The sequence below is a fragment of the Capricornis sumatraensis genome, chromosome 20, assembly GCF_032405125.1.
Source record: "Capricornis sumatraensis isolate serow.1 chromosome 20, serow.2, whole genome shotgun sequence".
NCBI classification, from domain to species: domain Eukaryota; kingdom Metazoa; phylum Chordata; class Mammalia; order Artiodactyla; family Bovidae; genus Capricornis; species Capricornis sumatraensis.
Window position 1 is genome coordinate 54,967,102 of NC_091088.1, and position 18,488 is coordinate 54,985,589.

The window sequence follows — 18,488 nt, forward strand, 5'->3', positions numbered from 1 at the left end:
CATGTGGATTGAGTCGTTGGCTGGGACTTACTTTTTTTTGTATTCAGGGACCCTAATGTGATCATTAATGAAAATCTGATTAAGGTCCAAGAGAAAAGCATCTCATTGTTAACTTCTGAACTCTGGTAACTGGACTGTGGTTAAGAGAATGTTCTGGTATGGGGACAGACATATAAATTTTTAAAAAAATAAAACTTTGGAGATTCATGGAAAGTTGTAAAGAGGACAGAGTTCCCATATACCCCATACCCACTTTCCTCTATGAATACTTTAGTGTGGTCTGTTTATCACAATTTAGTAAGCCAATATGGATACAGTATTATCAAACCCATGCACTCTTCAGACTTCCTGAATTTTTTACCTAGTGTCTTCGCTGTCCTAGGGCCCCACTGGCTTCTTTTGGTTGACAGCTTCTTAGGCTTTCTTTTTTGGAACCTTGACAGTTCTAAGAACCCATAATCAGGTCTTTTGCAGAACATCCCTCAATTGGAATTTTTCTGGTGGCTATTTTCTATTAGATCGAGAGTATGCGTTTTAGGGAAGAAAAGCCCAGGGGTAAAGTAACATTCTAATCGCCTATCAAAGGCACACACAGACCACATGATCCACCACTGTGTTGACCTTGATCACCTGGCTGACATAGCTTCACTTTCTCCACTGAAAAGTTGCCTTCCCTCACTTTTCACACTGTACTTTGTGGAGTGTCTTTGCAGCCCACATCAGAGGAATTCGGGGGCGGGGCGGGGGGGGCGGTGTCATGTTCCCCCTCCTTGAAGGCAGAGTGTTTACAGAAATTATCTGTAAGTCTGTGCAGGTATGTCTCTTCCCACCATTTCCATCAGCACAAACTCATTTATTTTACCCCTTGGGTGTAACCCAGTACTATACAATTTATTGTTGCTCAAATTGCTTTCAGCTGTGGCCACTGGGGGATCTTCCCCCTTGGCTCCCGTGCCCCTTTGCATGCCCCATCAGTGAGGTTTCGGTTCCAGCAGGTCCTTACGTTCCAGCACAAGATGCTCTGAATTAATCTTGAACATCTCCTACTCCAGTTGTAGAATCACTGTGGTAATTTTGAAAGTTTCAAAAGTCTTCAAAGGACCCGCAGTTACTTCAAAATTAAAGTTTAAAATAGTTGAATTGCTACGCTTTGGGGAAAAGCTATCTGACATGTATTAAAATACAGCAACTCTAGAATTTAGGCCTCAAAAATTTAAAAAGCACAAGCGCAGTAAGATGGCTTGTTACACTGAGGTTTATTACATTACTGCTGACAGCAGCAAGCAAACTGGAGACCAAGTGTTTGTCATCGGGGGGCAGCCGAGCCAGGTGAGGCGCCTCCACCTGGAGGTAAGTTTGTGAAGCGGCTGGAGGTGTGACAGCACTGTCTACAAGGAGTCCCTCAGATGCAAAACAGGAGCTGAGAAAGGATCTCGTTTCCACCAGTGACCCGGCATGGCCTGCAGGTGCTGGTACACTGGCAGGATGGAACCCAGCGGCTTGACGTCACAGACACAGGGGTGACATGAGGGCCAGAATGACTGCTCAAGTGCTCAAGGCCAGGGGTGGTTCGGACTTTCCTCCTCCTTTCCCAAAACTTGTGAAACGGTCTATACACACGTGACAAAAGATCAACCTATTCAAAAATTAATTTTCATAATTGATGAAATCTTATTACAACTCTTCCCTCTAAAACGCTTTGGGAAAAGTCCCGCCAGTGAAATAAGCACCACCCTTACGTCTAAGGGGATTTGTTCAACGGAGGGCGGCAGCTGAGCAGCCTCTGGGAGCCCGTCCGTGGACACCAGACAAGTGCTAACCGGCTGAGGTAGACAGTGTGACAAGACCCAGCACTGGTCATCTCCAGCGGCTGCACCAGAAGGCCTTATTAAAAAAAAATATTCTTTTTATCAGAGTGTAGTTGCTATCAAAAGACTTCTCTTTATAAGCCTCTTCGCCATTTCTCGTATGGACACACTTTTATAGCTCAATAACATTCATATAAAATTAGAAAACAGAATCTCTGAGCTTTTGTTGTAGGATCTGATTTTTTTCTCTACCCTCATTTACAACCTCAAAGACTCCAGGTGTGTGAAGGCCAACACTGTCTGGGAAAATCTGACATTAAGTTCACCCGTGCCAGGGCTCAGCCGGGGCAGCCCTGGCCCAGGGCCTGTGAGGAACGATTCAAGCATGGGAGCCCCAGGATTAAAAGGCCAGGCGTCAAGAGGGGCGCAGAACCCTGAGGGTTATGAACCCATCTGAGGTGGCCCTGGCTGACAGCCACCACACATCCCACTGATCCTCTAACGGCTTTGTATTGGAAAAATGACTTCCCTGGTGGCTCAGACGGTAAAGGTCTGCCTACAATGTGGGAGACGTGGGTTCGATTCCTGGGTCAGTAAGAGCCCCTGGAGAAGAAAATAGCAACCCACTCCAGCACTGCTGCCTGGAAAATCCCACAGATGGAGAACCTGGTGGGCTACAGTCCATGGGGCCACAGGGAGTCGGACACGACTGAGTGACTTCACTTTTATCGGAACTGGGGGCCATAAATGAGAAGGTGTGTGCAGGCAGTGCCCCCCTCTAGGAAATGAGTCCACTCCCTCCCACACTGGCTCCCAGGGCCCAGCCCTTCACCCATCTCTCCACTCCGCCTCTTTTTGCCTAAGCAGTTCCTGGGGGACCAGAATGGTCTCTGTCCACTGTACCCCCAGTCCAGGCACCTTCCACAGACTCTTCACCAGCTCCCTGCCGAAGTAACCTCCACCCCCCAACCTGCGCTTGAGCACCCCAGGTGCCTCCTCTACCAGCTTCCCCACCTTGCGGCTCCACAGGCCCTGTGACCAGAGCAATGGGAGCAGGAGGCAGCCGGTGCCAGGGGCTGGACTCGGGAAGCAAGGAAAGGCCGGGGTGGTGGGCCCCAGTCTGAAATGAGTGTCTTTATTGCTTGTACCGTACAAATACGAGGAGATGGGGACAGGCTAGTGGGGAGAAGGAAGAATTGTCAGATCAACGACATACACACACAGGAAAAAAGAACCCCACCCACCCAAACCCACCCCCGCCCCACCCCAGAAGGTCTCTCTGTGAACTACCTACAGGAGGTGGGGTGGGGAGAGCAAAACCACAAAAACTAAAGTCCAAACACCCAGAGATGCTGGGAGGCAGGGGGGCAGGGCAACAAGTGGGCCCCAGGCGAGGCTCCCCTGCTAGGCCAGCGCCCCTCCCCCTCGGGATGAAGTGCTTGAGCCAGGGGTGGGGCCCGAGCCCACTCACACCACACACACACACACACACACACACACACGCCACGTGCATCTACACCCCAGATGCACAGGGACGCCCACAGACACACACAGTCTGAGGCACACACGCGAGTGCCCACAGCACTGACACGTTCACCTTAAGGCTGCAGAACGTGAGGCCCAGAGAGCGGGAGAGCGCGAGGGGGCCCTCCCTCGGCACGTACCAGACCCCAGCTCACCCCCCAACCCAAGTCCGCTGGGCGGGCGGGCCCAATACTGTCTCGGTGCAAGATGTGTAACAGCCGAGGCTGGCGCCCCTCCGCTCCAAGCAGAGAGAAAGGGGAGACCCCGGCCCCCGTCCTCGGAAGGGGCTGGGGCCGGGCCCGGGCTCCAGCGGGAGGTAAGGCCGGCCGGAAGGAGGCCCTGGTAAGGCACGGGGCTGGTGGCTGGGGAGGCTAGCCCCCTCGTGTTCCTCCTGCCTCATCCGCAGGGTCAGGAGAGCAGCTGAGGGGGCAGGGGAGACGGCCAGGCGGCCGCGCCCGCTCCAGGTTCCCCGAGGGGAGAGCGGGCCGTCCATGCGAGGGCGCCCGGACCCCCATCCTGCACGCAGCCTCCACAGGCCCGTGCCACTCCCCCACCCCCGGTCCCTCGATATTATTGCTTTTTCGCCCCCACGGGAGGAGGGGGCCGGACTGCCCCCGCCAGGCCACTCGGAGCCTGACGACAGGGCCAGGAAGGCAGCCTCTGACAGGGGCAGCTGCGCAGAGGCGGGCTGCCCGCCGGCCCCGCGGCTCCACGCTTCACCCCTCACGGGGGCTTTATGTCGATTAAAAACCAGAATCTCTCCCACTGCCCAAAGGCCTGGTCCTGGGCAGGCAGAGGAGAGGCTCCCGAGTCCTGGTCTGTAACAAAGGTGAGGGCAGGACGGGATCCTGGAGGCAGGGCCGCAAGGACCGCTGAGGTGAGGAGGGCTGAGGGGAAAACTGGAAATGAGGGGGAGGAGGTGAGGGATGGGGACACAAACAAAAAAGGCAAAATAAAAAGTTGAAAAAAAAAGAAAAGAAAAAGCCCCCGGCGGTGATGGCAGCAGCCTGCGAGCATCCCATGGCGGCGGCGGGCGGCTGCTCACTCTCGGATGCTGGCCGAATAGGAGAACTGGGGGAAGTGCGTCCGCTGGTCCAGCTCCAGTGAGCCCAGGCTGTCATCTGTGGGGGTCGGTGGACGTAGATGGGGGAGAGCTGACCAGGAGAGGGCCCGGGCCCCCCGGCCAGCCCCTGGCAGGGCTGCAGCCAGGCCACAGCGCAAACCCCAGAGACTGAGAATGCGGCTGCGGACCGAGGCTTAGTGGCCTCCCTCCCTCTCAGGCGCAGCCCCACCACCAGGCCGGGACCCCGGCCTGCTCACCCAGCCTCCCGAGCGTCCCCCAAGCTTCTCTGACTCGGTCACACCAGGGTCTCGCCCAGACTCTGGGCACCACTCCCATCCTCAACCACCCTTCCTCCACATGAAGCCAAGGCGGGGTTACCTTCCCAAGGCCTCTCTTCCTCTGCTCAAATCCCTCCCCGGCTCACCTTTACTCTTCCAGGTGGCCCCCAAGATTCTCCTGCTCACCCTTCCCTACTCTATTCCGACCTCTGCAATGCTCCCGTTTCTGGAGTCCTGCGTGCCATTCCTTTTGCTAAGAACTCAGATGGCCTGTCTCCTTCTCTAGGAGGTAGGCACTTCCCCTGAGCTCCTCCAGAGCTGTATTCCTAACACCATCGGCCGATCACTGTGGGGTGTCACCCCAGCTGGACGTTTGAGTTCCCTGAGGGCAGGGCCCAGGGCCGTCTCATCACTGCTGTGTCTACAGCACGGCCCAGCACTGGTGGGGGGTGGGGCAGCAAGAACTCAAAACAGCTACAGAATCATTGGAGCCATCCATGCAGCCCCAAAGCCGAGCGGTGCGGGAGACAACGACAGGCACTGGCCACTCCTCTGGGTCTCCTGCCCAGACTCCCCCCTCTGAGCGACAACGACAGGCACTGGCCACTCCTCTGGGTCTCCTGCCCAGACTCCCCCCTCTGAGCGACAACGACAGGCACTGGCCACTCCTCTGGGTCTCCTGCCCAGACTCCCCCCTCTGAGCGCTGCAGCCACTGGCTCCTGGTGGCCCTCACTGGGTCCACAGGCGGGCCGACAGTGAGAGCCCTGGCGAGCTCACTGCCGGGTAAACTGCCCAGACACGGAGGGGGCCCTGTGAACTTCCTCCTGGAGAACTGGGTCAAGCGCAGAACCCCCGAGCCCCGCTTCCAAGCCAGGCCCACGGGAGGGGGGGCCTCAGATACTCACAGCGGTCCGGGGGTGTGACTGTGATGGACTGGGCGGTGAACTCGTCGTCAAAGTACCTTGTGTCGACCTCAGACGTGACCTGAGGCTTGAAGGGTGGCAGGAGCTGTGGAGAAGAGGAGTCCAGCCTCAGGTCCCTGAGGAGCAGAGGCCTCGGCCAAGGTCACCAGGGAGAGGCTGGGCTCCTGTGGGGAGCAGGCAGGCAGTGGGGCTCACCTTCTTCTGGACCACGTCCTGCCAGTTGATACTGAGGAAGAACCTATGCTCCATGACCTCCTTGGCGTCGCTGGGCCCTCCGCCGAGCCTGGGCAGAGACGGCCATGAGCACCCACTTCCCGGGGCAGCCGGGTCCTGGGAGACGGGCTTTCGGTGTGGGCCCTGGTAACCTCTAACGACTCCACCTTTAACATCCCGGGACACTCCACCACCTCACAGAGGAGGGATCTGGGGCTCAGGGAGGGAGTCCTTGTGCCCAGGGTCAGAACCTGGAGATTCCAACCTGGCCCCAGGGACTGGGATGCAAGCTGAGAGGGTGGGCTCCGCAGACAGCCGCTCACATCCTGGCTCTGTCACCCTAGGCCACGCACGGCCACCCTGTTCTTCAGCGTCCCCGGGAAGCAAGGGAGGGCAGGCAGAGCCTAAGGACAGGCTTGGCCAAGGGAGCGCCCCGAAGTACCAGCCGTGGGGCCGGTCAATCAGCACACACCAAGCGTTCCACGGGTGCGTGCACCTGTGGACGCTGTCCCCTGCAGGCCGAGGGAAGTGGCGGCGCTGGGCTGGGCTGCGCGGGATAGAGGCCAGCCCTCACCTCTGCTTAGGGTCCTTCTTAAGCAGCCCAGCAAGCAGGGACTTGGCCTCGGGGCTGAGCGTGCGCGGGAAGCGGATCTCCTCCATGAGGATGAGCTCGAAGAGGCGCTCGTGATCCTGGTTGTAGAAGGGCAGGCGGCCACACATCATCTCGTACATGACCACGCCCAGCCCCCACCAGTCCACCGCCCGGCCGTAGTCGTTGTCCTCCAGCACCTGAGCAGGAAGGCGCAATGAGGGGCCGCCGAAGGAACCGCGGCCGGCCCTCATGGGCCTGGGCTGAGGGGCCCCGCCCCCCCGGCCTTCCCGCCCCAGACACCTCGGGCGCCAGGTACTCAGGCGTCCCACAGAAAGTCTTCATGGTGGCCCCGTCACTGATGCCCTCCTTGCACAGGCCGAAGTCGGTGATCTTGATGTGGCCGTCCTTGTCCAGCATGAGGTTTTCCAGCTGCAGGAAAAGTCAGCATGTCAGGGACACAGCATTTATCTCAGGGTTTCCTGCCACCCCCGAAACCCCACACACCCCTGCCCTTCCCTAGGGTGTGGGTCGTGGCCTGGGGGGGTGGCAGGGCCAGGGTGCTGGGGGGAGGGGTCAGAGAGCAACCGGCCCCCCAACCAGGGGTCAGGCCCTCTGCCCTGCTGGGGTCAGCACCTCCCCAGCCCCTGCTGCCCCCAGGGAGCTGGCAAGACAGGGCAGGGAGCGATGGGAGCCAGGTCCTGCCCAAGCGGCTTCCCCCACTGTGGGCGGTGGTGGTCACACTTCAGGCGTGAGGAACACTGAACACTATCTTTCTATTTTTTCCTGAACGTAACACAAACGGGCACTTCAGTGGGCCTCTGTATAACCTCCACCAAGTCAAGAAACAACCTCACCAGCCCTAGGTGCTCTGCTGCATTATTAGCCACCACCTTCTCCAACAGAAAAGGGACTTCATTTCTGCTTTTCTTCAGTGTTTCCCCCCTACGCATACACTGTGAGTGACAGAGACCCATCCCAGCTGTTCGGGCGGCCCCTCAGCCTCAGCCCGTGAGGCCAGAGCCTGTCCTCCTGAACTGCTGTACGGATGGTGTGGACCCACCACAATCTCTTCTATCCCCTCTCCAACAGCGGGCACTTGGGCGGCTTCCATCTGGGGTTAGTGTGCACAGAGCTGCCGGAGCGTGTGTGTCCACGCAGAGACACACACAGGCGCCTGTTCTGGCGCGTGCTCCCAGGGCAGAGTGGCGGGTCACAGTGGACGTGTGTGCTGGGCGCTGGTGGGCTCTGCCGGGCCGTCTTCGGAAGAGCCTGGACCAACTCGCCCTCTTGCCGTTGCTCCCAGGAGGCCTGGAAGGGCCCCACGCAGGCCACCTGCCCAAGACCACCACCTTGGGCCTGGGTGGGAGACTCAGCTCCAAGAAGGACAAGACAGACCCTCCAAGAAGGGGAAGCTCAGCAGACGGGTGCATGGCCCAGGCGTGGCCTGCTCACCTTTATGTCGCGGTACACTACGTCCCGCGAGTGCAGGTACTCCAGGGCTGAGACGATCTCTGCGCCATAAAAGCGGGCCCGCTCCTCTGTGAAGACACGCTCCCGCGACAAGTGGAAGAACAGCTGCCGGTGGAGGGAGGCAGGGAGGGTGAGACCCCCTGGCCCAGAGGAGGGGAGGATGGCACCCAGCCCGGTGACACGGTGACACCTGCCCCACGAACGGCGAGTGATGGTGAGGACCAAGCGAGGGGCAGTGAGCACAGCAAACTCACGTGAGTGACAAAGAAAAAGTGAACAAGGGATAGAGAGAAGGCTAGACAACAGGCGCCAAGCGGAGAGTTGGGAGGGGGGGCGGATGCAAGAGGGGGCAGACGAACGAGGGAGTGACAGCAAGGAGACAGAGGAGCACGACTCATGAGCAAGTGGCAACAAGCTGTGAGACGAGACCACATGGGGGATGAAGCCAGTGAGTCACACCAGGCGGAGAGAGAGGGTGTGGGGCGAGCAGTGGGCGCCAGGTGGGCACGGTGAGTGGCGGAGAAAGAGGATGTGGGGCAAGGGGTGGGCGCCAGGTGGGCACGGTGAGTGGCAGCGAGAGAGGGTGTGGGGGCGAGGGGTGGGCGCCAGGTGGGCACGGTGAGTGGCGGAGAAAGAGGATGTGGGGCAAGGGGTGGGCGCCAGCTGAGCACGGTGAGTGGCAGCGAGAGAGGGTGTGGGGGCGAGGGGTGGGCGCCAGGTGGGCACGGTGAGTGGCAGCGAGAGAGGGTGTGGGGGCGAGGGGTGGGCGCCAGGTGAGCACAGTGAGTGGCGGCGAGAGAGGGTGTGGGGCGAGGAGTGGGCGTCAGGTGGGCACGGTGAGTGGCGGGGAGAGAGGGTGTGGGGGCAAGGAGTGGGCGCCAGGTGGGCACGGTGAGTGGCGGATGTCTCTCATCAGGAGACCCTGCTGCAAGTAGAGGACAGGGGGTCCTGACCTGCAGACCCTTTCCCTGCAGCCTTTGAGAACGTCCTTGCAGCACCGTCGGCCACCACCCCACAGCCCTCGACCTCAGTCTGTATCCCCCTCAACTCACTAAACGTGTGCTCGGACGAGCCACTTAACGTCTCTGAGCCTGTCTCCCCACCTGCCTCAGGGGGAGGGAGCGAAAGGAAAAAGACACTCCAGTAAGTCTCCCTCTGCCCCCCAGACCCAGGAACAGAAGGATTCAGAAGGGCAGGCCGGGGGTTGGGAGCAGACCTCGCCACCGTTGGCGTACTCCATCACGAAGCACAGGCGGTCGTGTGTCTGGAAGGCGTACTTCAGCGCCTGTGGGAAAGAAGGCGGCGGCATGGGAGGTGGGAAGATGGCGGGCTCTCTGCTGGGTCCCAGGAGACACGGGCGGTGCTGATTCCCTCCCCGCCCTCTCCCCCGCAGCCCCGGCCAGGGTCATGAGAATAATCTGACTAGGGTTCAAATCGCATCTTCACCTTTTGTGGGTAGTGAGGGAGCTCCTGGCTCTGAAAGCAGGGAAGCGGTTACAGGGCTCAACAATCCTGTCCTCTGCCTCTAATTAAGCCTCCAAGAGACATAGCCAGGGCACTAACTATGTTCTGAGCAACCACGGCTGTTTCACGTCTCTCTTCCTCCCATTTTACAGTTCAGTGTGTTAAACTTAGGGGCTTCCCTAGTGGGTCAGCGGTAAAGAATCTGCCTGCAACGTAGGAGACCCAGGTTCAACGCCTGGGTGGGGAAGATCCCCTGGAGAAGAGAATGGCAACCTACTCCAGTATTCTTGCCTGGAGAATCCCATGGACAGAGGAGTGTTAAACTTACACACACGCGCGAGGTTTGCTGGCTGGGGGTTGGCAGTGGCTTGGGAGCCAACTCCCCAGATAGCCTGGACAAGTGATTCTCCAGCAAACAAGTAGCTCTCAAACGGTGCTCTAAGGAGCCCGACAGAGTTCCTCGGAGGACCCTTAGGTGACCCCTGCTCAAGAAACTCTACTGCTGCCTGTCTGCTACACTGAAGAACCTCGTAAGGTCTCATTTAAACAAGTGTTTTGGTTCAGCAGGACACCTGAACAGCGAGTGAGCTACAGCAAGGACCCTTAAACCACTTTCCACCTAGTCCATCCGACTGACGTCTGCCAGCCTCGATGGAGACTGCTGCCCAAGAGGCGTCTGTCTGCTCAGCCTAGGTGGACAGTGATGGTGCATCTGCTTCTAGGATTACTTCCTAAAAGTCAGCCCGCTGGACTAAGCACCTCTAACCAGTACAGAGCGAAGCCATGCTCTCCTGGGGCCATTTCATAATCTGGTATCACCAGTCGGCCGAGGGGTTGACACGAAGCCACCATCTATAGAGAAGCTGCCACCCTGGCGTCTCAGTGCAGGCCACCTGGGGAGCCCGTACAGCGGCACCCCAGCCACCAAGCCAACACCAACCCACGCTCCACAGGGCTGGGGCATGGCTCCTCCGAGCTCTGTCCTAAGAGCAGCCTGCAGGCCCCACGTGTGCGCCCTGCTCGCGGGGGAGCACTACTCACAGTGAGGAACGGGTGCCTGGTGTTCTGCAGGACGCGGCTCTCGGTGACCGTGTGGGCAACTTCATCCTGCAGACAGAGGCGGGTGAGGGGCTGGAAGGCAGCACCACACCGGCCTCACACCCGCCTCCAGCCTGAGAAGATGGAGGAGGAGCGGGCTGGTGAACTCCTCTGCGTTCCTAACCAACGCAGAGAACGTGAATGATCACTCACAAGCCCTAATGAAATACCGGGCCAGACAAGGCCATGCAGTGACTCGCGGTCAAAACACCCGGTGAAAAGCTGATGGAGACTTCTGACGAGGGAGGACCCCGCTGTCACCACCTGCACCCACGGGCCAGGTCTGACTCTGCAGGAGGGGGAGCAGACACTGAGGGCCCTGAGGTGACGCCACAGGCCGTGGTGTTCCTATAAATGGCGGCGACCCTATACACATTCTTGAAGGACCCAGACCTAGTCAGGACTCTAGGCTGTGAGCAATGATTCCCGGTATGTGGTCCCTACGCTGGCAGCATCGGTGTCGCCTGGGAATTTGGGAAAACACAAATTATCAGGCAGCTCCTTGGACCCATGAATCAGAAACTCGGGGTGCAGGCCCAGCAGCAGTGTCACAAGGCACCCCCGGACTCTAACAGGGGCTCGGATTTGGTATCTGAGTGTACCTAGAGAGCTGGGGTGCCCAGACACCTGCTCTCCCTCCACAGGGCAAGTCCACCTCCAGGGATGCTGTGATAACACCGGTAACAATGTCTAAGACGTTTCTGACTCACAGCTCAGGGGTGGAGGGCTGCCCTGGTAGGGGCCAGGGATGCGGGGGCACATCACAGCCTCCCTGGCAGAGGACGGTCTGGTCTCAAATGTCACAGCTGAGGCCGAGAAGCCCTGCCCTGCACCAATGACATCTGGGCCTTGTCAATTTTTGTTGGACATGACCACAGTCTTTAAGATCATCGCCTGTTAAAGATGCACATCTAAGCATGGATGGCTGGGAATCTCGGGCGCCTAGAATGCGCTCTAAGGTGCTCCAGAACAGAAAGAGATGAGGGCAGTGCTAAAGATATAAGACCAGCCAAACGGCACTGCTGAAGCTAGGCGACTGGATGGGGCAATCCACTGTATTTTTCTTTAAAAGTTTTAACATATTTTAAGAATTTCCCAGTTTAAAAACTCTAAGTAAGAGAAAAGGAACAGAATTCCATTTCCAGCCCAGCCTCCTCCTGAGACACCCTGAGCCAAGCTACCGCCCTAGTGGGCCCCCCAGGCCCTGCTGGGTGAGGCCCCTGTCAGACTCTCTCCTCCTTCCTCCCTGGTGTCCAGAGGGTGGGGGACTCAGCAGGCAGGGCCCCACAGGACTAAGCAGTGGGTCTGGGGGTGGGGGGACACGGCAGCAGACGCAGGAGGTGTCCCGCCTGGTGCATGCTCCGGGCTGGGCTCATGGTGGCTGGCCCACAGCAGCCCGGGGGGTGCCTACCTTGGCGATGATCACCTCCTTCCGCAGGATCTTCATGGCATAGTAGCGGCCAGTGGCCTTCTCCCGCACCAGGATGACCTTGCCAAAGGTGCCCTTACCCAGGAGTTTGAGATAGTCGAAGTCATTCATGGTCTGCCCGGGATGGGGAAAGAGTCAGGCAGTCAGAACTTGGCATGTGGCCCGTGGGAAGAAATTTTAACAAAGAGAAGAGAAAATTCAAAGGACACTGTTGCCAAAATGCCCAGGCAGGAGCAGGGAGGCCCCAGGCAGCAACTGCTTGTTCTGAAGGGGCCTTCAGACTGAGGCTCTCCCGCCATCGGCTTTCCCAGGCACGGGGCCCTGGGGGGCTGGGCTAGGGATCTGAGGTGGGGGCACAGGGGTCTTCACCACCACTCAGGATGAGGCTGTCCCGCATCCCGTGGGCCCAGGGCAGTGCTGCGCCATCTACCGCCTGAAATCACCACACCCACAGGGCAGTCAGGGGCTGTCCTGGCCGGGGCCCTGCGCTCTCGCTCTCGGTGTGGAATTCCAGCAGGGCAGGGCTGAGAGCGAGCACGGTGCTCACAGACTGGCAGGCCCCCTCCTCCCTGCCCCGGCACTTACCACCTTGGCCCGCGCCTTGCTAACCGCCACCTCCATCTCCTCGGCCGCAGAACAGTCGCTGGGGGAGCCACACTTGTAGTCCATGGGGTCCGCCCCTGGGCCCCGCTGCTTGAGGCTGTTGGCAACCATCTGGATGGCCCGCATCCACTCCTCCCTGTGTGAGGATGCGTCCGGGGAGCCATGAGTCCTGGGGCGGCTGGGCCTCAGGGCAGGAGGGGCTGAGCCCCACGAGCCAATGACTAAACACCTTCCAGCATTCGGGGCAGATACGCCTGGCCGAGGGGAGCCTCTGGCCGTGGCAGGTCAGGGAGGGCGAGACTAGAGTAAGAACAGAGACTATCTGTGTATCCAGCACGAGCCTGGCCCGAGGGCCACGCCTAGAGGGGAGACCGCCTTTCCTCACAGGCTCTGGAACATAAGCTGCCTTCCTGAGCCTTGAACCAGGGAGACGGTGCTCCTCTGAGGCCCTGGGAACAAATGACCAGCTCATGCGTACAAGTGACCAGTGTTTTGTAAAAGAAAACCAAGAACAGAAGGAAGCGTTCATTCGCCAAAGAAGGTGGAGATCTTACAAGGCAAGAGCTGACCAACAGGACCCCCTGGAGGTGCCTGTCTGGGGGTGGGCGGCTCAGGGGCCATCCTGCTGGGACTGGGGCGGGGGAGGGGGGGAGCAGTGGGGGGCGGGGGACGCTGGCAAACAGGGAAGCAGGTCCCAGCAGAAGAGAGGCAGGTTTAAGAGCAATAAACTAGTTCTGTCACTCATGATTTAAACTCGCTGGGAAAGAATTTTCTTTTGATACTCGCAACAGACGGGTCCGTAGAGAGGGGAAAAACACACCTAGGAGAAATAAGTTAAAAAATGTCTGCTGTGCTCAGTCGTGTCTGACTGTTTGTGATCCCATGGACTGTAGCCCACCAAGACTACTGTCCATGGGATTTTCCAGGCAGGAATACTAGAGTGGGTTGCCGTTTCCTTCTCCAGGGAATCTTCCCAATGCAGGGAACAAACCCCCGTCTCCTGCGTCTCCTGCATTGGCAGGCAGATTCGTTACCACTGAGCCCCCTGGGAAGCCCAAGTGAAAAAGACCACACACCAGAATGAAAAAAGGATGTGGTTGAATGATACTAAATTGTTTGGACCCACTAGTTTCGTCCCTCTAGTTTGGACCCACCACACAGTTTTAGGGGTTTAGCCCAACATTTGTTGAGCCCCCTACGGATTTTGATCGTGTATATAAAAGCCACGTGACCAGCTCTGGGTGAGTTCCACGGTTTGCTGAGCAAAAGCAGCACCCAAGTCCCAGGATCCCAGTTCACACCTAGAAGCTCTGCCTCTCTCACTCAAGAAGACCTTGCTTCCTAAGACAGTCGCGAGAGTTCTGGGAGCACGATTATCAGGGGCTGGCACAGAGGCCCTCCTCAAGCCCGAGCAGAGTCTGGGGGCCCCGGACGCCATGCATGTCCGCCCCACGAGGGCGGGGATTTGGGGCTGGTTGTGACCCAGGCCCTGGCGGGTACTCGGGAGACATGTGAGGAACGGCTGAGCAAGGCAGCCAAAGCCCTGGGTGGCCCTAAGCCTGCTGCACACCCAGGCCAAGCGGCGCGAGCCTCTCCCCTTCCCGACCCAATACCTTAGGCTGGCATTTCTCAACAGGTTTCACCCAAGCCCTCCTTGGAACAAGTAATGGGACAAATCCCTGGCCCTACATTAATATTCCTGTTTCCAAAAACTGGGGGGGAGGGAAGCATACCCAGCGACATGCTCTATCAGATCAGAACTGTCCTCTTAAAAATCTGAAAATGCTGACTTTGGGTATATGGCCATGGTTTGAAAAAAAAAAAAAATCACCCATCTCGTAAAATAGTTTGAATATACTAAAAAAAAGGCATATACCTCACATGTAGAGGCTGTGAGGGACTGCCACATGGGAAAGCAATTTGCAGGCCAAGATGTGCGTGTACTATCGTCTGTCTGTAAGGGAGGCAGAGACGGTCCATCCTCAGGAGCCCAAATGGACAAGAGATGGAGCCTCCGCACTACAGGAGGGGCACCAGAACCAGGGGACAGCTGAGCTGGGGCTCAGACAGCAGCCCTGGCACCGGGCGAGCCCCCCTCAACCCCGCTCACCCCCTCCTCAGCACCCAGGCAGCACTGAGACGCTGGGGAGCTGCCATGTACAAAACCTGCACCCAGAGAAAGTTCTCGCCTCAAGAAAGGGGCTAAAGATTCCACTGGAGGGGCCTGGACCCATCCCACCTGGAGCTGGAACCAACGGGGGTGCACACGGAGGCCGGTCGGGGGTGACTCTCTGCCGCCTGACACGCCCCAGATCTGGTTCCAACTGGACCGAGGTAGCAAGGTTGCGGCACTCAGAATTTCAGAGAAAAGGCAAGGGCCTCTGTCCAGGATACTTCTCAAGGTTTTGCAACATGGTGTCTGGGGCAGAGGGGAGCTTCCTCCCCAGGCTAGGGCTGATGGGCCTTCCACCCCTCAAAGGAAACTCCCAGGGAAACACTGAGGAAAATAATGGTTCCAGACACACCACCTCATTCCATGCTCCTTTAGAGGGCTGTAGAGGGAGCAGCCGTGCTCCCGATGGGAACAGAGGTAGGGGAGGTAGGGGAGGTAGGGGAGGCAGGGAGGTGCACGGAGGTGGGGTCTCCTGTGGGCATTCCAGTCAGGGGCCGTGGCGCTGAGACCCACACTTGGCACTCCTCCAGGCCCTCCAGCCCAGGGGAATGGCGCTGGGGGCGCTCACGAGTGGGCTCAGGGACACCATGCTGCAGCCACAGAGCCCAAGGGCGCGGCAAAGGCGAGCTGCCTCTCAGGAGCCCTGACCCTGCCGTGTTTCTAGCCCAACTTCCGAGAGGACCTCCCTCGCTAAACAACACAAGAGCCCTCCACTTGCTTGCTCCCAGAGCTGCTGAAATGTTTCATGTGAAGTAACTTTTTGAGTCCTCCCTGCATCCCTCTGAAGAAGGTACTATTATTCACCTCTTCTTACAAACAAGGAGACCAAGGCACAGAGGGGCTGACAGTTACCCAGTGGCAGTCAGCAAGCGGAGGCCCAGGGTCACAAACCCAGCCAGGCTCCGCAGGGCGGCGTCAGGCAGGGAGAGCTGGGCCTGACCTCACCCCATTGCCAAATGGCCATGGAACGCTGGGCGGCCTCACTTCTAGGACCTCCGTCTGCCCCCCACGTTCCCTGGGCCCAACACCACGGCTGAGAGTACAGACTCGGAAGCTGGAAGGCCTGGAGGGACTCCGGGCTCTGCCCCTTCCTGAGGCAACCACAGGCAGGCCACCTGACTTTCCAAGGGCTGTCCAAGGAAGGAATGAGACACCAGCATCAAGTGCTCAGGAGAGAGCAAACACCTCAAAGGGTTGTGAGGAGTCACCCAGCCAGTCCCTCCTGAGTGGCTTCTGTGTGCCAGGCCTTCTTCCGGGCGCTGGGGGTGCAGCAGGGAACCAGCCCCATTGGAGCTCCAGGCCTAACATGCAAGACACCTGTGTCAAGGCTCCAAGGCAGGGGCCAGAGAGGAAGCCCTGCTCAGAGAGTAGTCTGGGAAGGCCTCTCCAAGGAGGTGGCACCTAAGTCAGGACCTGGAGGACCTCCCCGGAACATGGGGCTCCCCAGGGCCAAGAACGGGCACTTGGCTGTGGAATAAGTGAAACAGAGGGGAGGAGGCAGCCCTGTGGAGTGCCGGGAGGGGAAGAATCCAGGCAGAGCGACCAGCATGGCGAAGGCCCCGGGCAGCAAGCCTGGGCGTCTGCGAAAGGCCCAACAGGCGCCAGCCTGGCTGGAGCCAACAGAGGGAGAGGAATGGAAGGGATGAGAGCAGGAGGGAGGCCACGGCGTGAAGGAGTTAAGTCTGGATCCTTCACATCACGGAAGTCCTGGAAGGGTCTATCGGGGCTGACAGGGCCTGACTTTTCTGCTCTAAGACAACAGCTGCTGTGTGGAGCATAGGCTGAGAGTCTCAAGAGGAAGCACAACACTAGTCCCACGGCAGGAGGAGATGGTGGCAGACGATTCGGAGGCGAGAAAAGGTGGCGTGACTCTCCGGGGGCCCCGAGCCAAGACGCTTCCACATCCTCCTGGTTCCTCACAGCCACTGAGCCCCACCGGGACAGTGGCACAGTGGCTGGTCTGACTCCAGATCCTGGGCCACCCGGCTGAGCAGAATGAACTGCACCCTGAGAGGGAAGGCCAGTGGCCTGGAGGTGACAGGGCTGTCCTCGTCACAGCCTCAGGAAGAACAACTGACTGCTGGTCTTGACGCCAGATGGGGCCCTCTCCCCTAACCAGGGTCCCCCTCAGAATCAGAGGGGCGTTCACAGCTGGAGGCATCTGGGGTCCCCCTCTGCTCAGACACTCTCAGATGGGCTGCCCTGGCTGATTCGGGCCCAGCCCTGCTTGGCAGGGAAAACATAGGCCCTTCAGATCTTCTTTTTTTATTCCGTACCTCTCTGGGCTTCGGTCTCACCACCATCATGTCTGTTTAGCAGGTGAGGAACTCCTGCCTAGAAGTGTAGCGAGGATAAGTGAATTGACACATGTGAAGACCTTAGAACAGGGTCTGGCTCAACAGAGCATTAGTCCTAACTGTTCTTTTATTCATTTGAAAAATATTTACTGAACACCTAGTTATATTCCTGGCACAAATAAACAAACAGAAAATGTCACACCAGGCAGGACACCTGCTATGAGGACAAATAAAGCAGGCTAAGGGTAACAGTCGTGGAAGGCAGGCAGGCCCCTCCAAGAAGGCAGCATCTGAGCAGAGACCCCACAAAGTTAAAAGCAGAAATATCATGGCATCTGGGGGAAGAGGATTCCAAGCAAAGGAAATAGCAAGTGCAAAGGTCCTGAGGCAGGAAGTGTGCCTGGCATGTTTAAGGAAGAGCATGGAGGCCACGGTGGCTAAAGTGAGGGAACTGGTGGCAGGAAAGTATTCTGAGGCCAGATCATGCAGGTCTTTGTAGAACAGGGCATTGACTTTGGAGTTTACTCCAAGTGAGACTAAGAGCCTCAGAATTTCAAACAAAAACTGCACGGTAAGATTTCCATTAAAAAAGATCACACTAATGTGATGCCCTGTTAAACATTCCTGCCAAGACCAGGGGTCTGCCAACTTCTCCTGGAAAGAGCCGAAGAGTAAATATTTTAGGCCTTGCAGGTCACACAGTCTCTGTTACAACTCGGTCACTGCTCAATGCTGCCACAGGACAACAAAGAGCAGTCACAGATAATTGGTAAGTGAATAGGTGTGGTGTTCCAATAAAACTTTATTTATAAAACTAGGAGGCTGGGCCACAGTTTGCCAACCTTAATTCAGACCTAATTTCCAGTTTACAGGAAACACAGGCACAGAAGAACAAAGGAAACAGTGCGAAAAGACAATAATACGACACATCCAGGGTATAGGGCATCCTGCAAGACAACCAGTCTGGCTTGTCAAAAAAGAAAAAAAAAAATCAGTGTTGTGGCAGGGGAAGAGACACAAAGGTTAAACTAGACTAAAACAGGACACAGACAGCATGTGCCTTGGTGTATCAAATCCTGGTCTGAAAAACAACATTCTGAGGACAACTGGGTAAATTTAACTATGGCTCAGATCTGGGGAGGACGTTAGTAAAGTAATAATATTACAAATAATCATCTCTGGTGTGATAAGGGCACCAAGATTCTGTAGAAGCAGCTCCTTATTCTTAGGAGATGCCTGCTAATGTATTACGGAGGAAAGTGTCACCAAGCATGAACAGAAGTTCAAGATTCAGCATAAAATACAGCCAGATGAGGCCAGCACGGCACATGCTCAACTGCTGAACCTAAGTGCAGGGTATCTAGCTGTTCATTTACGACAGTGGTCTTTCAACTGTTCCGTCCGCCTGAAACAACAAGTCATGGCAGGGAGTAGGGGAATTGCTCCAGGTGCCCTGGGGAGAGCCCGCTGGGGGAGGAAGCGAGCAGGCTGCTGCAGCGGCGACCGGTCACCGGAGTGGCCCCGTTGGCCCCCGCCCCACCCCCGATCCCCA

General features: G+C 57.7%; 1 protein-coding gene across 1 annotated transcript in view; it reads right to left on the reverse strand.

Annotated features, from left to right (window-relative positions):
- Window positions 1-3,096: 3,096 nt before the first annotated feature.
- The window catches only part of AKT2 (AKT serine/threonine kinase 2), a 47,390-nt gene continuing 31,998 nt past the window's right edge, over window positions 3,097-18,488 (reverse strand). The window contains exons 5-14 of the mRNA XM_068991726.1: window positions 12,449-12,602; window positions 11,846-11,977; window positions 10,378-10,443; window positions 9,089-9,157; window positions 7,855-7,977; window positions 6,703-6,831; window positions 6,385-6,599; window positions 5,793-5,880; window positions 5,580-5,682; window positions 3,097-4,453 (exon numbers count right to left, since the gene is read on the reverse strand). Of these exons, the coding sequence (XP_068847827.1) occupies window positions 4,374-4,453; window positions 5,580-5,682; window positions 5,793-5,880; window positions 6,385-6,599; window positions 6,703-6,831; window positions 7,855-7,977; window positions 9,089-9,157; window positions 10,378-10,443; window positions 11,846-11,977; window positions 12,449-12,602 (1,159 nt within the window). The 3' untranslated portion in view covers window positions 3,097-4,373. The remainder of the gene's footprint in view (window positions 4,454-5,579; window positions 5,683-5,792; window positions 5,881-6,384; window positions 6,600-6,702; window positions 6,832-7,854; window positions 7,978-9,088; window positions 9,158-10,377; window positions 10,444-11,845; window positions 11,978-12,448; window positions 12,603-18,488) is intronic.